General features: G+C 53.7%; 1 protein-coding gene across 3 annotated transcripts in view; it reads right to left on the bottom strand.

Annotated features, from left to right (window-relative positions):
* LOC117883008 (diacylglycerol kinase delta-like) overlaps positions 1-19,993 on the bottom strand; it is a 170,933-nt gene extending 150,940 nt beyond the window's left edge. For all 3 annotated transcript variants that reach the window (XM_034781921.1, XM_034781923.1, XM_034781922.1), the window contains exons 1-2: positions 19,753-19,993; positions 18,652-18,927 (exon numbers count right to left, since the gene is read on the bottom strand). In XM_034781921.1, coding sequence (XP_034637812.1) covers positions 18,652-18,849 — 198 coding nt within the window. In that variant the 5' untranslated portion in view covers positions 18,850-18,927; positions 19,753-19,993. The remainder of the gene's footprint in view (positions 1-18,651; positions 18,928-19,752) is intronic.
* Between the last annotated feature and the right edge of the window lie 722 nt (positions 19,994-20,715).

Raw genomic sequence — 20,715 nt, 5'->3', positions numbered from 1 at the left:
ATTATTCACAATATTGTTCTAGCAAACGTACTGAAGAGCTGTGGATAGCTGACCCATTGGGAAAGGAGTGGGGGCAAAATGCCTCAGTCACTAGAGCCCTGAGACCACTGACCTCACCACGAGATGAGCACCACACGGAGCTGTGAAAGGCACAGTCTAGCAGATGTGCTCTGCCTCAATGGGAAGGGCTGTGAGCCAATCACAGGCAAAAGAAATGACAGAGAGACTGAACTCCACCCTCGCCCATGAGGCTCCCAGTTCCCCATCCCTTTTAAGTGATCACACGACTCCTGAATGGAAGAACAGGTAAAGGATAAGCACTGTCCCATCAGAGCCCACGGCAGCCCCATCACACTCCAGGAATCACAAAAATTCTGCCTGGAAAGGCGAAGAATGCAGAAAGCCATAGGCAAGCCCAGGGCTGGCTCCAGGCACCAGCTTGCCAAGCAGGTGCTTGGGGCGGCCACTCCGGAGAGGTGCGGCACGTCCAGCTATTCGGCAGCAATTCGGTGGACGGTCCCTCACTCCCGCTCGGAGCGAAGGACCTCCCACCGAATTGTCGCCGCAGATCATGATCGCGCTTTTTTTTTTTTTTTGGCGCCGCTTGGGGCGGCAAAAACCCTGGAATCGGCCCTGGGCAAGCCCCACGGACTTCAGCCTGAGTCAAGACCCATGGGCCATGTTCTCCGCTGGTCTAATCCCCAGCATTCAGTTAGCTACACAGATATGAACTGGCCCAGCAATCACCATCTCCTGCAGTGCCCACCTAGGCCCAGAACAGCCCTGCCATCAGACACAATGGCTCTCAAAGCCAGGGCATTGGGTGGCTCTCTGCCATGAGGGCAGACACACTAAGTGATAAATGGGGGCTGGGAAATAGGCCACTCTGGGCTCTGCTCTTTCCCTCCTATTAAGCCAATTAATCTCCTGGCACATGAGCAGGGAGGATCTGGCTTGCAAAGCAGCTCACTGCTTGGAGCATGGTCATCTGGAGAAAGGCAGGTGTGCAGCTCCCTTTTCTGGCTTCTCCTATTAAATGTCTGTTAATTAGCTATGTGCTCCAGCCTTGGGGGAACACCAGCAGCGCTGATTGGAGAGCACTTAATTGGACCCCCCCCCCCCCCTGAGGATTTCTGATTAAAGGACAGCTAATTGGGTCACCTCTCCTCCTGCAAGGCACAGATGGGGGAGGTGCAGCAGCCCCACCAGGGCCAGGCCATAATTGGTCAGGAATGGGCTCATTAAGCAGAGGAAATCTCTAGTCACTGCACTGAACTATTAGCTATTATTAGCCAGCTCCCATTCCCCCCCAATTCAGGAGGATGATGCCCAGTTCTTCCCCAGCCTCAGACCCTGCTTTGTCCTTCTTCCCCCCAAATCCTGCCACGTGCTGCATCATGCAAGGATTGGCGCTCATGCCCTTTGATGTTCCTTTATGGTGGAGAAAAATAGGCCAAAAGGGGGTTTGCTTTGCTTGTTTTTTAAAAAAGGATCTTCTTGGGTTTTTACGTTAAAAATTCCAGTCTTGTCTGCCCTGGAAGGCTCTATGGTCTCAGCCACACTGGCACCGGTCAAGAAGTCTCCCATTGCCCTCGTGCAGCAGCTCTCACGGCAGGGACTGGAGACCACCTGCCAGTGGTGTCATCCCACTGTCAGCTAACCCTGGGTAGGAGCACACTGTGATTATCACCTGGGCCCGTCTCAGCCAGGAGCGGAGTTGGAGGTGATTAGAGAGGTCAGAGATAAAGGTAGACTGAGTAATATGGTAGCTGAGCAGGGAAGGGACTGGCAGGCAGCTAGTGTAAAACTCTTCAGTTTGTCTATCTCAGCAACTATTGAACACTTTGGAGAAAGAAAGCTTCTGTTAAAGAGTCAAGACCCTTCATTTCAGCCATGAAGGTTCAGATCCAGAGGTCTGATAGCAAAACCAGGAAAGGCTAGACCATTCTTGATATTTCTAAAAGTAAAAAACAAGACAACCCCTTCTCCCTCCCACCCCCCATTCTGGCAGGCCCTTTTTATTCAACATAAGGAAGCAGCAAAAGTGCACATGGCCCATTTAGAAACAAATCCTTAACAGGTCATCTCGGCCATTCTTTGGAATGCAGGCCCCAAATTAAACAGTTATAGTCTAGCCTAGGAATGTTCTCTAGGGAAGTCAGAAAGCAGACAGACACATTCGATTCAAAGCCAACCATCTGTTATACAGCATCACCGACTCTCATGATGTTATCCTGCATCTCACAATAGTTGCTATTTTTTCTTAAAGCCCCAGCTCCTGGAGTCATGGGACAAAATTGGAATCTCAGCTGTCATTAAAAAAGTAAGTGCCCAGCCTCCCCAGTACAGAAAAGCTTAAAAACATCACCTGAGTGCAGCCTAAAGGCTGACATACCAGCCAGCGAAGAATCAGAACCTGAAGTTGTTAGTTTATTAAGAATCTCCAGAGTTTTGAAGTTGGCCATGCTGCCTTGAGAACTTTAACAAAGGTTCTTGTCATAGAGCATGCTCTGGGGTGGGAGGCAGCCCACCCAGTGTTCTGCCTGCTGGCCTTCTTTGTTGGGACGGGACTTGGTATCCCACTGCTAGCATCACAAAGCCCTATCATCAGCGCCTGCATGAGGCTGGCCTCAGCAGCACAGCCATGGGTCTCCTGACCAAGCTGTCTCTGCTCCTCTAGGGGCCTCTGCACCAGCCTTCCTGTAACTTGAGAGGTTCTACATGTAGTTCTCACCTGCCCTTTCCTGCCTCCCCACCTGTTCTCAGTCAGCCCATTTATATGGCCCAGGTGCCAATTAACCCCAATTGGTCAGCTGGCCACTCACAGTTGCACTGGGGCCAGTCACCCAGTGACAGCTCTGTTTTGGTGGGACCTACATAAAAAACTCTCTTCTGACCCCTTGCGCCCCTTCTGTTCTAAGCTGTAGTAGGGAGCTAAAATCCACCCTTCGCCAGAGCACGACAGCTGACATCACCAACAATGTCCATGCACAAGGAAGCAAACAATGGACCTGCTCTGGCAGCCTCTCCAAGCCCTGAATTCTCAGGCACTCAGTGGAAGCTCCCGGACATGGCACCTGCAGGGCCAGATTCCAAAGGCACGATAGTGAGCAGCATTTCAGCCACTGCCCAGGCCTCACACTAGTGGCTGGAACACATTAGCACTGCCCCTTGGCTCTGGCCCTCCAGTGATGCCAACAGCCATGCCCCTGGGAAGCCCAGGGGAGCAGACAGCAGAAATAGCTAGCGAAGGAAATGACAGCCTTTCCCAGGCTCCGTTCCTCTGGCTACTGCGTGCAGTGGAGGGAGCGAACGTCGGAGCCCTGCCTTTTAATAGTGTTATGAGTTTGTGTGTGCATAGTACTGCCCTGTACTGGACTGAATCAGAACTGCCCGACTGTATGTCATAGACCCTCTGCTCCTGCTAAGAGCTAATAATCCCTAGCTCTTGTACGGCACTGCCCATCAGGAGGTCTCAATGCACTTTCCAATGCAGGGCAGCATCACGATGCCCATCTTACAGATGGGGAAAGTGAGGCACAGGAAAGTGGTCTGACTTGCCCAAAGTCATCCAGTAGGCCAGTAGTAGAGCTGGGAACTGCTGTGAACTCCTAAATCCCAGTCCAGTGCTCTATCCACTAGGCCCCATTGGCTCCCCTTTAGCAGAACTCCCCCCCTCTGTGCCCAACTGTGCATGCTTTATGGGGAGGCAGGGACAGGGGATTCTTCCTTGCTGACCCTGCGGCTGATCAGCCCCTGACACAGGAGCTCTGATCACCTCATCTTAGCCAGAGAGGAAACTGGAGCAGTCTCAGGCAGGAGCCCAGGCCCACCTGACAGGCAAAACCCCTCTGGGATCCTAGCCCCGGCAGGCTCCTGGGGTGGAGCCGGGTAATGCATGCTCTACCGAGGGGTGGCAACAGCGCTAAGCTGTCCTGGCTGCTCCAGATCAGCCCCAGCAGCAGAGGAGCAAAGGGAATGTGCTAAACCAGTGCAGCAGCCACAACCTGCCCCATGTCGGACCCCACGCCGGGGGACCATGAGCCTGGCATGTCGCTGGGCTGAATTCAGGAGGGTTGCAAATGAATGCGTTCAGGGGCTGGGAGGACAGGCGAGACCCTCCTCACCCCCTGGAGGGAGAGTATGGAATCTGGGGCAAAGAACAGAGTGGCTGAGAGACAGCATTCAGAGGAATTCCACAGGAGAGAACGCGGAGTCCCTATGGCCAAGGAAGGGAACAAAACAAAACCCCCGTTGCACATGTTTTCCCCAAGCTAATATAACCAACCCCACCTGGGCCGACACCGGGATTTGAACCAGGGAACTTAGGCATTAAGAGCACAATCCACTGCTGCTTGAGCAAAAGGCCCAAGCCACCTACCTAGCACCTGCAGCTGACTCATTAACCTCTTAGGTGACCAGCCACTAGAGGGCGACAAAGGCTCCTGGGCTAATGCAGATGACACAAACATTATTGACATGGCTGACATGCTAGCCAGAGCTATTTGCCTTGATAAGGGTCTCTAGGAAGGCAGGAGCTGCCACGGAAGAACAGCTCAATGAGCTGATGCAGTCTGGCATAACCAGCGCCAAGCACTAGAAGTTGTCAAACTCCCTTGATACACCATATTGTTTATTCGTATCTCATGGGAGGAAATTTCTTCCTGCTCATGCCCTGTAGCAAGGAAAGTCCTTGTGTTCTAGAGGTGTCCTGCAGGCACTGGGCACCCCCTTGGTTCACTCTACTTCCCTGTAAGCCAACCGCCCTCCCCTCCCCCCTTTGATCTCCGCTTGCAGAGGCAATAAAGTCATTATTGTTTCAAATTCATGCATTCTTTATTAATTCGTCACACAAATGGGGGGATAACTGCCAAGGTAACCCGGGAAGGGTGGAGGAGGAGGGAAGCACAGGGGTGGGGTTGTAGGGGGACCCCCTAGAATGGCATGCAGCTCATCATAGAAGCAGCATGTCTGGGGCTCTGACCTGGAGCGGCCATTTGCCTCTCTGGTTCTTTGATAGGCTTAAGTTTCACATGACACTGCTGCGGGTCCCTGTTATAATCTTCTTGGAGATTTTTTCAAATATTCCAACACTTCATCTTTTGGAACGGAGTTCGGATAGCACGGATTCGCTTCCACATACAGCGATCAGATGCAGTACTTCCTGTTTGGTCCATGCTGGAGCAATTCTGAGCTCTACATGGTCACCTGTGCTGATCAGCTTGCCACGCTGGCCAAACAGGATGAAATTCAAAAGTTCGCGGGGCTTTTCCTGTCTACCTGGCCAGTACATCTGAGTTGAGAGTGCTGTCCAGAGCGGTCACAATGGAGCACTCTGGGATAGCTCCCGGAGGCCAATACCGTTGAATTGCGTCCACACTACCCCATATTTGAGCCAGCAGGGTCGATTTCAGCGCTAATCCCCTCCTTGGGGACGAATACAGAAACTGATTTTAAGAGCCCTTTAAGTCGACAAAAATGGCTTCGTCGTGTGGACGGGTGCAGGGTTAAATCGATCTAACACTGCTAAATTCGACCTAAACTCGTAGTGTAGACCAGGACTGAGCTACATTACAGACCAACAGCATGCCCAGAGCCCTCCCGATACACCTCCCTGCCAGCACCCTGGCTGAGATCTTCCTTGCACAAGCAGCAACCACTGCTCGAGATCAGATGACCCAGTAACAACCCAGTCCCCTGTCTTCTCAGCCCCACATACAACTCCAGCCCACCACTCAGTTCCAGGTGCTATTCCAAGCCCTCCTGCTGCCTTACTGACCGGGAGATGACAACTATTCTCCTCCTCCACCCCCTCCCTTCCCCTTTCTGTGAGCTCCCAAGTCCTTTCCGCTCGCCCGCCAGTGATCCTACCAGCTGCCCTTTCCGATGCAGCAGCTCGTCCTTGGGCTGCCTCAGGAAAGCACAGCGCTGGCTGCAGCACTGATCGCCAGGAACTTGATGGGCTATGGAGAGGACCCCCTGCAGGAGCAGAGTGGGGAGCAGTGACCTAAGGCAGTGGGGAGGGAAGCTGGTAGCTGGGGGCCTTCATCAGGCCTGACAGCTGATGAGCATCATCTTGGAGAGTGTGACAGATTAGCTTTCAAGCAGCAATATGCTGGATGGCTCCACCTGGGCTAATGCTTATTAAGGCCGGGCAGGCAGCCAGAGGGATGCTGCCGGCCAGGCAGGCAGTATCCATTCCACGCCACTTCAGACACAAGGGGCTTTTACTGATGCTGCTGGCTCCCACTCCCCCTGATCACGGAGAGTCAGGCCCCTGCTAGCAAAGGGAAGCCAAAGGAAGTCCCTGCTTCCCCCCAAGCCTCTGCTTTAGCGGCCCTGGCAGAAGGATGGTGAACAGATTTAAAGGACCCCATTGGCCAGGCCAATGCAGCCCTTTGACATTGTCTAAGTTCTGGTCCTTCATGCTCATCTACATCTGTTTCATCTCTCCACCATTCCCAGAAGGGGCTTCAGTCCACCGCCTGCTGCGGGATAGCAGTGAGGCTGCTCGAATGGGAGACTAAGGAAGGGGTTAAGGAAAGATCTCTGCTTTCTATTAGAGCCTTTAACTTGTGGGCAAGCAGATCAGAGTAGGTTTCTCTCAGTGGCTTGCTCCATGTTTCCTGACTTGGGCTGCCAAGCACCAGATGAGAGCAGGTAGAAAGACATTAGCAGTGAGAGAAAGCATATGTGTGCTGCTCACACACCAGGACCTGAATTCTCAGCCAGTACTTTCAGCTCCGTGGGTCATTTTCCATCCTACTTGGATCCTGCCAGGGCTGGAGCTATTGATTTCACGATTCACAAATATCCCACAAAGGAGGCAGGTGTTCATTCTGCACCACCCCTGCTGACCTGGGACTCCTGGGAGGTTCAGAAACAGGCCAGGTCTACACTACAGAGCTTAGCAGTGTCAGGCAGGGATGTGAAGAGGTGTGATCTGACTGACAGGGGTGTGCCACACCACCCCTAGTGCAGACACAGTTACACGGGCAAAGCTGTATTTTCACCGGTGAAGCTTGTTTCACTCAGGGGACCAGAATAAGCTATGTCAGTATAAGCTGCATCCACACTAGAAATGCTTTGCTGGCGTAGTACACTGGTACAGCTACTCTGATAAAGCCCAGCTAGTGCAGACCTGGACACAGACATGACACAAGCTGGGTTACAACTAGCAGGGCAATGGTGACATTACAAGCCACAGGGGCATGTGAGAATCCGGTCGGAGGATGAGCCCAGTTTGGAGGCAGTTGGGTATTCAGAAGAGCTGGGAACTCACATAGTGCTGATGCTAAATGGCACCTCTTTACCTGCTTTACAAACATGCACACACGCGCACACACATGTGCATTCACACCCACACACACGCCTTCACATTCACACTCTTGCTGTGCACACATTCGCACATGCACAGTCACACCTGGGCACACGCACACGTTCACAGGCTCACATACTCACACCCACCCGCACGCACACACTTCTTGTCTTCTTTTCGGTGCTGGTGCCAGACTGACAGCCCTGGCACCAGCACCGTGTCCTCTCCATGGCCAAAGAACCAGGGATAGCTGGAACAACAGCAGTGCAAGCTTCCCCGAGGCTGCCCCAATGGGCTCATGCTGTGATCTGTGAAATTTAATGGGCATGTGCCAGGGGACAATATGCTGGCAGCATGCCACCCCCAGGAGCATAGAAACTGCACACGCCACCCCCTGGGGCACAGAGTCTGCAGTGATAAAGGGGTCACAAATCTACATAGGCAAACAGACAACACTGCACACAAAAGTACCTAGGCAGGCAGGCAGATGAGAAGTTTCCCTGTGAGTAAAGAGAGTGCATTTAAGGAGTCTGGGTAGCACTGTGGCCTGGAGTCGCAATAAAGTCCTAGGCCCTTCTGGTGAGTGGGCTGAAGACCTGAGTGCTCAGCCTCCAGGCTTGTCTGCACTCAGAGCTGCACTGGTTCTCCTCAATGGGTGATTTCAAACCGATTGAGTTAAACCGACACCAAAGGCCATGTGGACACTCACATTGGTTTAAACCAGGCTTATTACAGGTGAGGTTAAGTCAATTAGGAACAGGGTTTAAGCTAAACCAGAGCAAGAGCACTCACACAGGGACTGGCACCGGTTTAAGTAAACTGGTTTAATACACCAGGTCAAACGTTTGTGTAGACGAGGCCTCTGATTCCCTGCAGTGGAACAGCATCTCTAGTCCTCAAGACAGAGACTGGGGGGAAGAGAAAGCTGCTTGAGGATTTGAGTTAAAGGCCCGGTTGGTTCCCATCTCCTACCTAATCTGCGATTAGAGTGACGCTCCCCATATCACTTAAGTGCTGGATCTTGGAGCAACTGCCTTTCCTCGCTTTGTGGGGAGTTGTTCCTAGTGCTAGATGCTGTGACTAAAGGTGAGATCTGGACTGGTTTCCTCCTTACCAGATACAATTTAATGCAAATTACAGTAGGTTGCTTTTCTGCTTGTTTTCACTTTAGAAATTCAGGTCTTGTCTGGCCTATTTGTGCTGGAGAACTCAAGGGTCAATGGGAGAATTCACAGAGCGATGACAAAGCTGATTAGTTGACAGGGGAAGTCATTTTTATGTTTTATTCACCCTGTTTATTTTTATGCACACAAATTTAACTCAAACACCCTACAACAGTTGAGACAAAAGCTCTCTTTGTAAAAGGTTCAACAGCTCTCCCTTTCCAGAGGGGCAGAGAGAGATCCCACTCTCTGCACTGGGTGCTCCCATGAGACTGCCACAAAGACGGGATATGATTAAACAAACCAGATCAAAGGAACCTTTCCTTTTCAACACCTTTCCCTCCCCTTCCCCATTTCAAGCTCTGTGCATGCACTGGAGAGGCAGCGAAGGGCACAGCTACCCACAGACAGGTGCGATTTCTTCCTTAGCCTCCTTTCGCGATTAAGAACCTGCCATGCTGCATTGTGCTTTGGGCTGGTCGGGGAGTGATTAGATCTGTCACACTGACACCTGTCTGCTGGAAAATGGACTGACCCTTAATGACACTGTAACCCACTTACCGCCCTGTTCGTCCAGGTACTATCGCACTTCTTTCCACTCATGCACAACCCCACACCCCTGAGCCCCTTCCTCTCGCTGGCTCTTAGTTCCTCCCCCCTGATAATCCTATCCTCCCCAAGAGAGTGCTGGCACATCTCAGACACTGAATCTGAGTCTTTAAATCAAACCTTGGTGTCTTTCTAAAGGCTCTGCTCCAACTCGAACCCCTCCCAGGGCAGCTGTTCGACCGGTCAGGCTAGGTGTCAAATGGCCCATAACATTTCTGACTCTATTAGAGATGCTCCACACTCGGGATTTCCTTTGCCAAGGAAATGCCGGAATTTCCAAATCTGTCTCCAGCCCAAATCCCAGCGAAAAGTCAAAATCGCAAAATTTCCCAGGAAAGAAATTCCAGGAATGACCTGATGGCCCCATTTCACTTCAAAGCAGTTGATGCGCTTCGTCTCCACGTTATCGTCTGGGCTGTAACACAGGGATGTTCACACGCAGTGCTTTGACCTTATCCAAACCAAACAGGGCAACAATTTTGCTACAGAAATGTGGCTGAAATCGACCCAGTCCCACAAAAACGGTTCAATTGTGTGCAATCAGCATTTTCTGCCATAAACTCTTCCATCAGGAAATTTCCACCAGCTGTGGCATCGAGGCAGTGATTGGAATCTGTGTGGCCAGAGCCCTGGCCAGGGACACCAACACCTGCCAGGGATGGCCCAGGGCTACTTGATCCTTCCCAAGCGCTGGGGGATGGGCTAGGTCTAGATGACCTCTAAATGAGGGTCGGGGATGAGTGAGGCCAGGTTAACTCCCAGGGCAGGGGCAGTAAGGGCACAAGTGGGGCAAGGTTAATTCCTCCCTGCAGTGGCGCCAGTGGCTCCATGGAGCCAGGCCCATGCTCAGAAGGGGCCCCAGCCTGCTACGCTTGCATTGTGTCCCGAGAGCCCGCCAGCCCGCTGGCTCCCTGACGCCCATCACTTGTTCCTCCGACCGAGGGCTCCTCTCTGCCCCCTAGTCCCATCCCCCTCTCTGTTCATCTCTGCCCCCTGGCTGGACCCCAGTGCACCTCCAGTTTCTGCTTCCCACCGCCTGTGTCCCCAGAGCTGAGCAGAAACCTGGCCAGTCTCAGCTAGGTGGGGAGGCAGAGGGTGACAGTGTGCCTGGGCCCCTCCAGACAAGTGCGTCTTGAAGCAGGCCCTGACCTCGCTGATCGCGCCACTCCCAAGGGGCTGGAGCGATTCCTGGGCCTCGGGACCAGCTCTGGCTGCGCTGCTAGCTCAGCCTCCCAGCAGGGCCAGTGAGTGGGCCAGGAGGCAGGGGGTGGGGAGTGGGTCTCTGGGGGGCTCCGGGGTGCTGCTGGGCTGTGAGGTTGCAGGGAAGTTGTGTGTGTTGCGACACTAGGGAGTGGGCGTTTGTGTGTGGTCCTGGGCAGTTGTGGTGGGGCTATGGAGGGGGGCGCTGGGCAAGGGTGGTGCTGTGCAAGGCGCTGGGCATTTGTGGGGGGGGGCGCGCTGGGCATAGTGGGTCCAGGGGGGCTCTGGCCATAGGGAATCAGGGAGTGATTCTCTGATGTCCCAGGTAAGGGGCGGGTGAGTTGAGTTCTGGCAGTCTCCCTCCACCCTGTCAGCAGAGCTTAAACACTTGCTGATCGCCCATGGGAACCCCCACACACACCCAGTCCAGGCAGGGTCTGTGGGGTGGTCCCCCTCAGCCATCCCTAGGACAGCATGACTCCCTGGCCTCAGAACAAAGAGTGTGGCATTTGCAGTGGCATGGCCACCCCACCAGCAGGGGACGCTGCCACCAGCACTGCTTTCTCCCCGAGCTCCACCAGCCTGGTGAGGAGCAGGGCAGGGGCAAGGCTGCCAGTCCTGACGCTGCTGCAAATCCCAGATATCCTCTGCTTGGGGGTGACAATGCCACCTACTCCGGCCACCCAATTAGCAGGGCTGGCCTGAAGGAAAGAGCCGACGCCCCCTGCGGATGTGGCACTGAAGGCAAGGGGGGGTCGTGACCACAGGGTGGGGGTTCAGTGGCACATCTACTTTACAAGAGGGACGTGAGCAGGCACCAGATAAATAAGGCAGCTCATCAAGGAAGCAAATGCAGAGAGAGTGCTGTGAACAGCTCCACAGGGCCGCTTGCCAGAGACAGACCCTGCCCGCCCATCTGTGCCAGCAGCAGAACATTCTGTCTTCAGCCCCTGGCACGGCTGGTGCCCACGCTCCCTGAGGGGCAGGGGGCAGTGCTCAATTTTTTCTTGTCCTCCCCAGCTCAGCCATGCTGGAGAGAGAGCCAATCCATGTGGCCTGCAGGACGCCATTGGGAACTGAGTCCTCTGCTCACATGTTCCAGACCCAGACTTCCCTAGGATGGGCTTTTAGGGGTGTCACCTGGGAGAGTCCTGGCTTGGGCCCATTTCTGCCTCTGAGCAAGACTGCTCCTCTGCTCCCACCCCACCTGGCCTCCTCTTCTGCTCTCCGGAAAGACAAATGGCTGGAAAGGTCCCATGCAGGCTCCATGGGGCATCCGCTGCCCCAAGCCTCTCCCAGCTACTTTGGGACAGGAAGGCGTTTAGCTTCCCAGTTTGTTATCCTCAATTTACAATGGGGGATGGAGAAGGGAAGTGACTTGTCCAAAGCCGAGCACAGTGAGTCATTATCAGAGCCCAGGAGTTCTGCTTCCTAGGACCCTGCTCTAACCACTAGAACACACTCCCTCCCTCAGCTGAGCTGTTTCTTGTCAAAGGAGTCTTTACAGCTTGGAATTGACACAAGGGTCAGCTCAGGTTATTAACAAGCAGCTTCCTCTGCCTGGGTCTCAGCTGGAGAGCTCCCCACACCGCCAGACGCCAGCCCCTATCCTCACAGCAAGGAACGTGTCACTCTAGGCACGGTGCCTCATGCACAGCCAGCCATCCAGCTCCGACGCCCCAGCCCATTTCTGCTCAATAAGTGCCGGGGGAGGACTAGAAACTCTCCATGCACTCAGCCTGGCTTGAGGTCTCCAATTCAGTGTTACACGGTGTAGCTTTCATTCACTTCTCATACTCCCCCGGCTTGGCAAGGGTTGGACCAGGAACTGAAGCTCCGAAACTCCCGGATCTCACAGTGCTCACCGCAGGATGGACTGGAAGTCTCAGGAGAGCCTGTTTTCAGATCCCAGCTCAGCAAACCCAACAGCCTTTAGATTTAGCATCCAAGCTTTTAGCTGCTCCTCTGAATTGAACCTCAAACTCTTTGAGGTTCATCCTTCACTGCTAATAAGCAACAATATCTGCCTTTGCAACAGAACCATGGAATTTATAGAGGGAAGAGGTAGATAATGATTGTTTTATAGATGGGGAAACTGAGGCATGATTTACACAACTTCACACAGCAAGTCAGTGACAGGGGTAGAACCCAGGAATCCTGAATCCCTGTCACCTGCTCCAATCACTAGACAACACTTCCGTCCAGAGCTGGGACTAAAACCCAGGTCACCTTGACTCCCTTGGCCCATGCTCTAACCACAAGACAATGCCTCCTTGATCTACTTCCTACTTCCTCTTGCTGATGCAGGATTGCTCCCTGCAGCCACTAGCCCGACAGCCTTCTGGTCCATCCCTCCAACTCAGACACATGCTGTGATGGCACTGTCATTCCAGCTGCAACAAAGGGGTTATACAGGAATGCCCCGGGCATAGGGGGAGTCCTGAGAAGGGAAGAGCCATTGCCACCTCCCACAGGAGCCCATGGTGCAGAGAGCACATCACAGGAGGGAGGGGATGGTTGGGGTTTTCCTGGATCTCCGGCTGCTGGGGCTGCCGGCAGCCATCACACTGCACTGACCCATGCCAGGGCTCAACCCAGCCCCCCAGGAGCAGCACACAGGCGAGGTGCAAAGGCCCCCACTCCCTGCACTGAGCCCAGCTTAGGGATAGTGGATTCGGGCCCAAGACTTCACAGAAAGCAGCTGCCAGAGGGAAAAGCGCTGCCGCCTACTGAAACCAGGTACATTCAATCCCAAGGAGAGCCACAGTGGGGCCTGGAACCAAGCTGCTCTCCTTGCTGGGACCCTTCCAGCCCCCAGCCACAGCTTGATTTGGGCAAAGGCCAAGCCATCCCTGCTCTGCATCACTGCGGGATGCCATCTGCAGCTCCCAGAACACAGCAGTGCGCTCTCATTAATACACCCGGAGCTACAGGGCCCAGCATGCAATGCTTCGCCCGCTGGCATGCAGCAATGCATGCTGGGATCTGCAGTCGCCCCAGTCCATAGCTACAATCGGCAAGTGGCCAACGTGGCCCTTGAACAGGCCTGGGGAGGATGCCCCTGAGTTACCTCCACACTCCGCTGATTCTCTAGGGCTTCTGGCAGGTGACTCTGTCTCTCCCTGCATAAGGATGCCACCCAGATTAGCAGAGATTCCCAGCCTGTCCTGGCAGCATCAGAGCTAGACACATGGCAGCATGCCAGGGAGATCCATCAGAAACTTCCTTCGTGCAGGCATCAGCAAACATCAAATGATCAGACCAGCCATCAGGCAAAGTTAGGGCCAACCCACCAGTGTGCTTGCCCTGCATGGGAATTCCAAGTGAACAGCAGCCAATGCCAGCTCCAGTCCCCTGTCCTTCCCTTCCCAGCCAGGGCATTGGGAGTCATGGGTTCACCACCACAGTGATGCTTGCTCATTCCCATCCCATTCATGGCTGCCCAACTGGAACTTTCCCTCTGCCCCTCCGTCTCACTAGGATGCCCTGTAGGGAGTTTGTCCTGCTTGTCAGCAAATGAAACCTTTTTTTTCCCAGCCTGATTGATGTTGTTTAGCCTTTTCACCCATGGAACATTTCAGAATTAATGCCATCACAGCTCCCTGCACTGAGGTAAACGACTGCACTAGAGCAGGATAGCGGGGGCCCCCAGGGGGAGGGCAGCGGGGAATTGGGGGATCTCCAAGGGGTGGACCAGCAGAGAATCGGGGGGGCCTTAAGGGGCAGGGCAGTGGGGAATCAGGACAGTAGTGTTCAGTCCTGAGCCCCACATCACCAGGAGGATACTGAGGAACTATAGGGAGCGGGGGGGAAGGAGCAACCAAAACAGCCCAAGAGCAGGACTGACTGAGTTAGGAGGAAAGATTTGAAGACCTAAAGAGGTGCAGCGTGGTGCAGCAGGAGACACACACAGCCTGCAGCGTGGGGAGGACAGTTCAATGGGGATGCAGTTCTTAAACACAGCATTTAGACTGAGCATCAGGAAAAGCCCCTAGGGCAGAAAGCTCCTGGGCTGAGGAACAGCATCCCAAGTTATAACTAGACTGGACAGAGCCCTGGAGAAGAGTCTGGAGGAGCATGCCTGCACTGTTCCGGCGGGCTCAGGGCAGACGAATACAGTTTTCCATCACCAGTTTGTGTTATTCTAACTACTGTCAGCACCGTCCCATTACCTGGAGGGAAGGAGCCAGGAGATGCTTGTGTCTCCAGGGAGCCTGCTCTTTTCTCTACTTACTGGGACAGGGAAAAGCCCCGGGACAGATTCCTCCTCAACCAGCTGTGCAACTTCATTTATTCCCAAGCCATGTGGGGGCAAAATGCTCCTGTATCAGAGCTCTCCACCTCCTTTGCATAGGAGCAAACGACCACTTCCAGTGCAAGGCTGGGGGGAAGGGGAGGAAGTGGCCCCCACACAGCTCAAGGCTCGCTTAGTTCAGCGGTGCCCTCCACATGTTACTCGGTTATCGCTGAACCAAGTGCATCAGTGACATGTGTGAATCCCAGCCCGGCCAAGCAACATCATCATGCAATGAGCTTGTTTCATTGTGGGTGACTGCAGCAGTGACTCATCCTGGGAAATCGTGCATGGTAACACAATAGGCCTTGCTGCTGCTGTCACTGATTCCACAGCCCAGAGAGGCTCATTCAGAGCTTCTGAGACTCTGGCTGATCAAGGCTCAGTCCCTTTGAAAAACACTGCATAATGGAGGGCCTAGAAAGACCCTGCACACACACACACCCCAGCCAAAGACACACCCATTGCACATGGCTTCCCCGCCCCGGGGGCAATGGACAGACCCTGTACAAAACCCTCCCTTCTCAATTGCTTGCTGAACATTTTAACATTTGATCTGCTGTATTTTAGCTCCCCTGGTCCCAGCTATAGTCTCCTCACAGCCATAACCTGGCCCTTGTAGCCCATGCACTTCTATCTCCCAGCTATCCTCCACCACTCTTCCCACAGCACATTCCCTCCCCAGCAGCAATCATCTGGTACTTAGAGCAGCCACTGGCCTCTCCAGGACCTGGTGCCCCTCCAGGCAGTCTGGCCAGACTGCTGTGAAGCTGTGCCACCAGGTCTTATTTTCTTCTTTGTGATTAAATGCATTACTGGAGCTGCCATACCACAGTATCGAGATGCGCCCCCCCCCCCCACCCCAACGCATGGACCTGGACCTGTCCTCTAGCCCAAAGAGCTGGACTGAGCTACCCTCAAAGCTCAGCTAATGCCACTCCGGGTGAGTGGGCAGGTGGCGCAGATGAGCAACATGGTGTTCACTCGGGCAGAGCACTGCTACTAGAACCCAGCTCCTGACTCAGTAGCCCAGAACATCTGCCTGTTAGAGCACCAGACGAGCCTGCTCTGATCTTATCTAGTATATTAGATACTCCTGTTTCCTCCCACACTCAGGCAACAGAATCCCATTGAACGGCACAATCCTGCCTCACGGTTTAGTGCCCACACTGCCCACCCCATAGCGCAGAGAAGAGGGGCCACCTCACTCATGATGCCATGAGTTAGGAGGAAAGATTTGGGGGGGGGGCATTTTGCTCGCCCTCAATACATTTTCAGGTGGCAACACTACAGAATGTGGGTAGCATGGAGACAGTGCTGCCAGCTTCAGGATGAATGGCAGTCCTCAGGAACTTTATTAACAACTCATTCTAAGCTCCACATTTAGATTCTGTTTTTTTTTTTTAAACATACCAAGGCCAGATATGACAAGGTATTTCCCCGTGCGGCTCATATTAACGTCCCAAAAACAGGGGGACCTGTCATCTTTTTTACACAGGCATTATTGATACCTTTCCCCGCAATGCTGGAATTGCAAACACAAGGACTCTGTGCTAGGGACAGGGAACCAGAGAGTGAAACTGACTAGAAACAAATTGGAAACTGACCCTGCTAGTTTCAGGACTTCTCCACAGGAGGGATTTTTTGCAGAGATGTAGCTATACCAATGCAAATCTCCAGTGTAGATGCGCCACATTAGCATGAAGCAACCTTCCTTTTTTTTATTTTTCTTCTGACATATTCTGTGGCTTCCACATTATGATTTTAGTTAATTTGATGTAAAACGAGTTTCTCTATTTACTTAAATGGAGTCACTCCAGATTTACACTGATGTAAAAGAGCAGAATCTGACCTTATATGCACATGCAAGAAAAGAAGATAAATCTTAAATGCTATTAGACATAAACAAGACAATATGTGCTGCTTCAATGAGCACTTTTCCAGGCCGACCTTCCTGATATCCACCATGTTTGTTTTCCCCTTTGCGGCACTTCTGGGCATGGCTTGGTTTTCATTTCTCATCTGCCAATTTGCAATGAGCGGTGCTGCCAACAACACATTTTAATAAGAATTGAGGAGCTACCATTTCAGAGCAAACCAAAGGTCCATGGAGCCGAGGCTCTGTCTCCACTGCCAAATGCTTCGGAGGACAGAGTACAATCTAGTACACCGCACTGTGCAGTGCTATACCTTAGGGACAATTCCTTCCTGACCCCTTAGCTGGTAATCGGTTTATGCCCTGCAGCATGAAATTTGGTAGTTCTCGTCATTTTTACCCTTCCCCAGTTTAACTGCAGATGCTGTTTTGACTTATACAAACATCTAAATCTTTTTCAGTAACAATCATTGTCTCTGGGTGCTGCCTGGAGATGGATTTCAAAGAACATTTATCAGTTAATTTTTAAATGGCTGATAATTGATTTTTTCTCTATTGTTTCTAAGATCTTCTTAAAAAAATAAAATAAAACGTCTCTCACTAATTGGTTTATTTTTGCCATTTGTCCAACATGGACTCTTTCGGTCTCACCTGTGTTCCAAACAGAGCTAACTACTTTTCTTGCTACCCTCGCTATTTATACCGCAGCATCACCAGACCACTGACTGTGCTGCAAAGGCAGCAGGGGGAACTCACAACACTGTTGTAGGTCCTATCAAAAAGGCATTTATTGCTATTCTGTTCCCCAAGCTCTCACTGAATCCCAGGCAACAACAACCAAAGGCCAGTATGTAAAATCTGGAAGGCTTTTCTCATCAGATGAGATCAGGACAAGTTAGGGTGACCAGACAGCAAGTGTGAAAAATCAGGACGGGGGTACGGGGGTAATAGGAGCCTATATAAGAAAAAAAAAAACAAATCAGGACTGTCTCTATAAAATTGGCACATCTGGTCACCCTAGGACAAGTTTATGGGGAATTTAATTGAGGGGCTAAAGTATCTAAGAGGCTGCCCATAGGGGATCCAACATGGCCTATGTACTATGAGCCCCCAGAGCCACAAGAGGTTAGATTATGTATGTATGGTTGGGATCTCCAGGCATCACAACAACACAAATTAATAAGAATACAGAACATGTTTACATATCCTTGCTTACAATTTCTGCCCCAGGTATATCTATTTATCTGTCCCCATATGTGCACACCTCTATCTCTCTGTCTAGGTGAGGGACCTAATTCTCCTTTTGGGACTCAAAGTTTTAGCTAGGAGGAGCAATGACCTGATTGAATCACAGACCTCTGCTCTTTGGGGAGCCAATCAAACCCCCAGATTCTCACGCCCCCAAATCACGTGGGTGTTGAAATCCAAACCCAGATCTCATTTTTCCAAATGTCCGTATCTTTGCACTGAGCTGAAACGAAACTTGGGAGCCAAATACCCACAGACAATTTAGTGCCCAATACCAGATGCTTCAGGGGACCTCGCACCTTCCTCTGAAGGGAACAGCTCTTGGGTCTCTAAAGCTGGGGTGGGATCTGAGTTCCATTTCACCCTTTCCCAACACATGGATGTAGAGGGGCTGATCCTGAACACCCTGACACCAGTTTTATACCTGCCTAAGCCCACTGGCCTCCTGATTCACGCAGCAGTGAGAAGGGAATCAGCCCCCATCTCTAGCCTGGCTTCCTGGAGGCAATGTTCCACCCCACTCCAGATCCACAGCAGCAGGCTGCCCTTGTGTTGTTCTGGCATCACTCTGCTCCTGTATCCACAGGGAGGCACCTGTCGCCATCTGGACCTGGGTGCAGACTGGGCCCAGCTGCAGCTCCCTTCGCTGCTTCCCCGGGGTCCGGCCCCGGCAGAGCATTCCTGTCCCGTGTTACACAAGAGCTGTTGTTCACACAAACACGTGATGGGCCACATCCTCGGCTGGTGTTCATCAGGCAGCTGTGCTGACTGCAGGAGAGTTGCCCCGACTCCCCCCAGCCAAGGAGCTGATAAACCCGGCTGTCACCTCACGCCCTGGCCACTGCGGTTCCCCCCACCCTGAGGTCTCACCACATACATCCTGGTCATTGCCCCACCACAGCACAGACACGCAGCCCCCACCAATGGGCCCCAGCTCCCTTACCTTGCTTCTCATCTGCCCCGATGTAGACACCTTCCTGATGAGCTTGTGAGAGCTGCCCTCCTGCTCGCCCTCACTGTCAGAGGACTCCTCGCCAGCTCCTTCAGGGGAGGCTGGGGCCAGCTTGTCCGAGTCCAGGGAAGACACCGACTCCCTGGCCTTCCTGAAAAACAAGTCCCCAGGGGCCAGTTTCTCGGCCATCTCCAGAGCGTCTCACTGAGGCGTACAACTGAGGTGCAGATCCCAGATGGGCTCAGGGCTCTTCCACTTCCTATGACCCTTTAAAAAAGGACAAGATGACATGCTCTGTGAGAGACCCAGCACATTCCCCCAGTTCGCAGAGCTCCCCTGCCACCGCAAGATCCCCCTTTCATGTCCCCATGGGACATTCAGATCACGGGGGGAGGGACAGGCACACGGGGGTTTGTAACTGGATGCTCTGGGGAGATTCTAGTTTTAAATGTGGGCACTTCCTCGCCTCTGAAATTCACCCTCGATGTCAAAATACAAACCAGCTGCTTTGCTGTCAAACTTTTTTTCCCCCTCCAAACTCTTCCTCTTTTTTCACCCTCTGATCACAACAATTGTGCAAAGCCCAGCTTCCTTCTCGGGCTGCTTTTTATTTCATGCTGCTGCCTGCAGGGCTTGCTGGGTGCAGTCCCAGCCAGGGCATCTCACCCGTTGGCAGTAAACAAGAACACTCTGTCCTACCCTCGGGGGACCCCCAGCAAATCCCCCACCCTGTCAGCCCCAAATGCACCCCTCCACTCACCTGCCCCGACTACTGTGTTTGCTGGGGGGGGGGGGCGAGGGAGATTGTCACTGAAAAGCCTCTCTTCCCCAGCAGCCAAGGAGGCAGGTGATGAAGCCCAAGAAGAGGAGGCTGGGGCTGTCTCTGCCACGGACGGGGCCCACCAGCTGGAGGAGGCACCGTGCCCCAAACAGGTGGTTGGGTTTATGGACTGGTCCCTGCCCTCTGGGGTGGGAATATACCAATGCAAAGAGCCGCGCCACGGCCAGGACAGGTGGAGCTCCGAGCGCCCCCCAGGGCGGAGAGGTCCCTCCCATGCCAGGCAGCCCCATCCCGGCTGGGGAGGCACCTACCTGCAGCCCCCCGCGTTCGTACGCCGCCGCTCGCCGGCTCCCGCAGTGAGCGCGTGTGATGAGCGCAGTCTCCGCGAACAAGAGAGAGGGTCACGGCGGGCTCTGCCCAGCCGGCACTAGCGAGCCCCGCAGGGGGCGGGCTGGGCTGCGGGGCTCACCCGCCGCATCGCTCAGCGGCCGGGCTCCCGAGGCTGGCGCCGCGTTCAGCTCACTGGCAGCCCAGCGATCTGTGGCACATGTTGCTTTTCTGCCTCCGCCCCCCGCGCTGCGCGCCTGTCAGTTCGGGCGCCCCGGCACTGCAGTCCCTGTCCCCCCTCCAGCTTCGCTCCCTGTCCCCCCTCCAGCTTCGCTCCCTGCCCTGCCTTGCCCGCTGCAGCCGCGGGGCCGCTCCCCTCTGGGCCTGATCCGCCCGCCCCTGGCATCAGCTGCGCAATGGGGCTCGTCCTTCCCCGGCCTGCTGCAGGCTGAGCTCGGGTGCGCTTCACTCTCCCCTCCTCCCACAGCCCTGCGGAGCTGTGTGCTTGTGCAAACCGGCCCGGTCTCTGCCCTCAGCACCGCAAGCCCGAGCCTGCTGTCTGCGGCTCGCAAGGCTACTCGTGATCACACACCCCGGCTGGCTGCGAGGCGGCTGGGGCCCAGGGGAACTACAGGCCCCAGCCCTGGGGGGCCCTCAGGGAGAGGTGTGTGGGGGGCGTATTTGGGGCACAGTCCCTCTACTGCTTGTGACATGAGGAGGGTTCTCAGCCTCCTGAACTGAACCCTTCCCTGGCCAGGTGCATTAGGCTTGACCAGGCCTCCCGATTTCATTCCTAGCTGTGTCACCCATTCACTGCGCCCAATCTCCCCTGACCCTAATGTCAATCTGGAGCCTGGGACCGTGGGCATGTCACTTACCCTCCCCATCCTGGTTTCCCACCTTATGCAGCCCTTGCTCAGCAAGGGGCATTTGGAGATCTGGGTCCT

The sequence above is a fragment of the Trachemys scripta genome, chromosome 9 (genome assembly GCF_013100865.1).
Source record: "Trachemys scripta elegans isolate TJP31775 chromosome 9, CAS_Tse_1.0, whole genome shotgun sequence".
NCBI lineage: Eukaryota > Metazoa > Chordata > Testudines > Emydidae > Trachemys > Trachemys scripta.
This window is presented reverse-complemented; position numbering and strand designations above follow the sequence as displayed.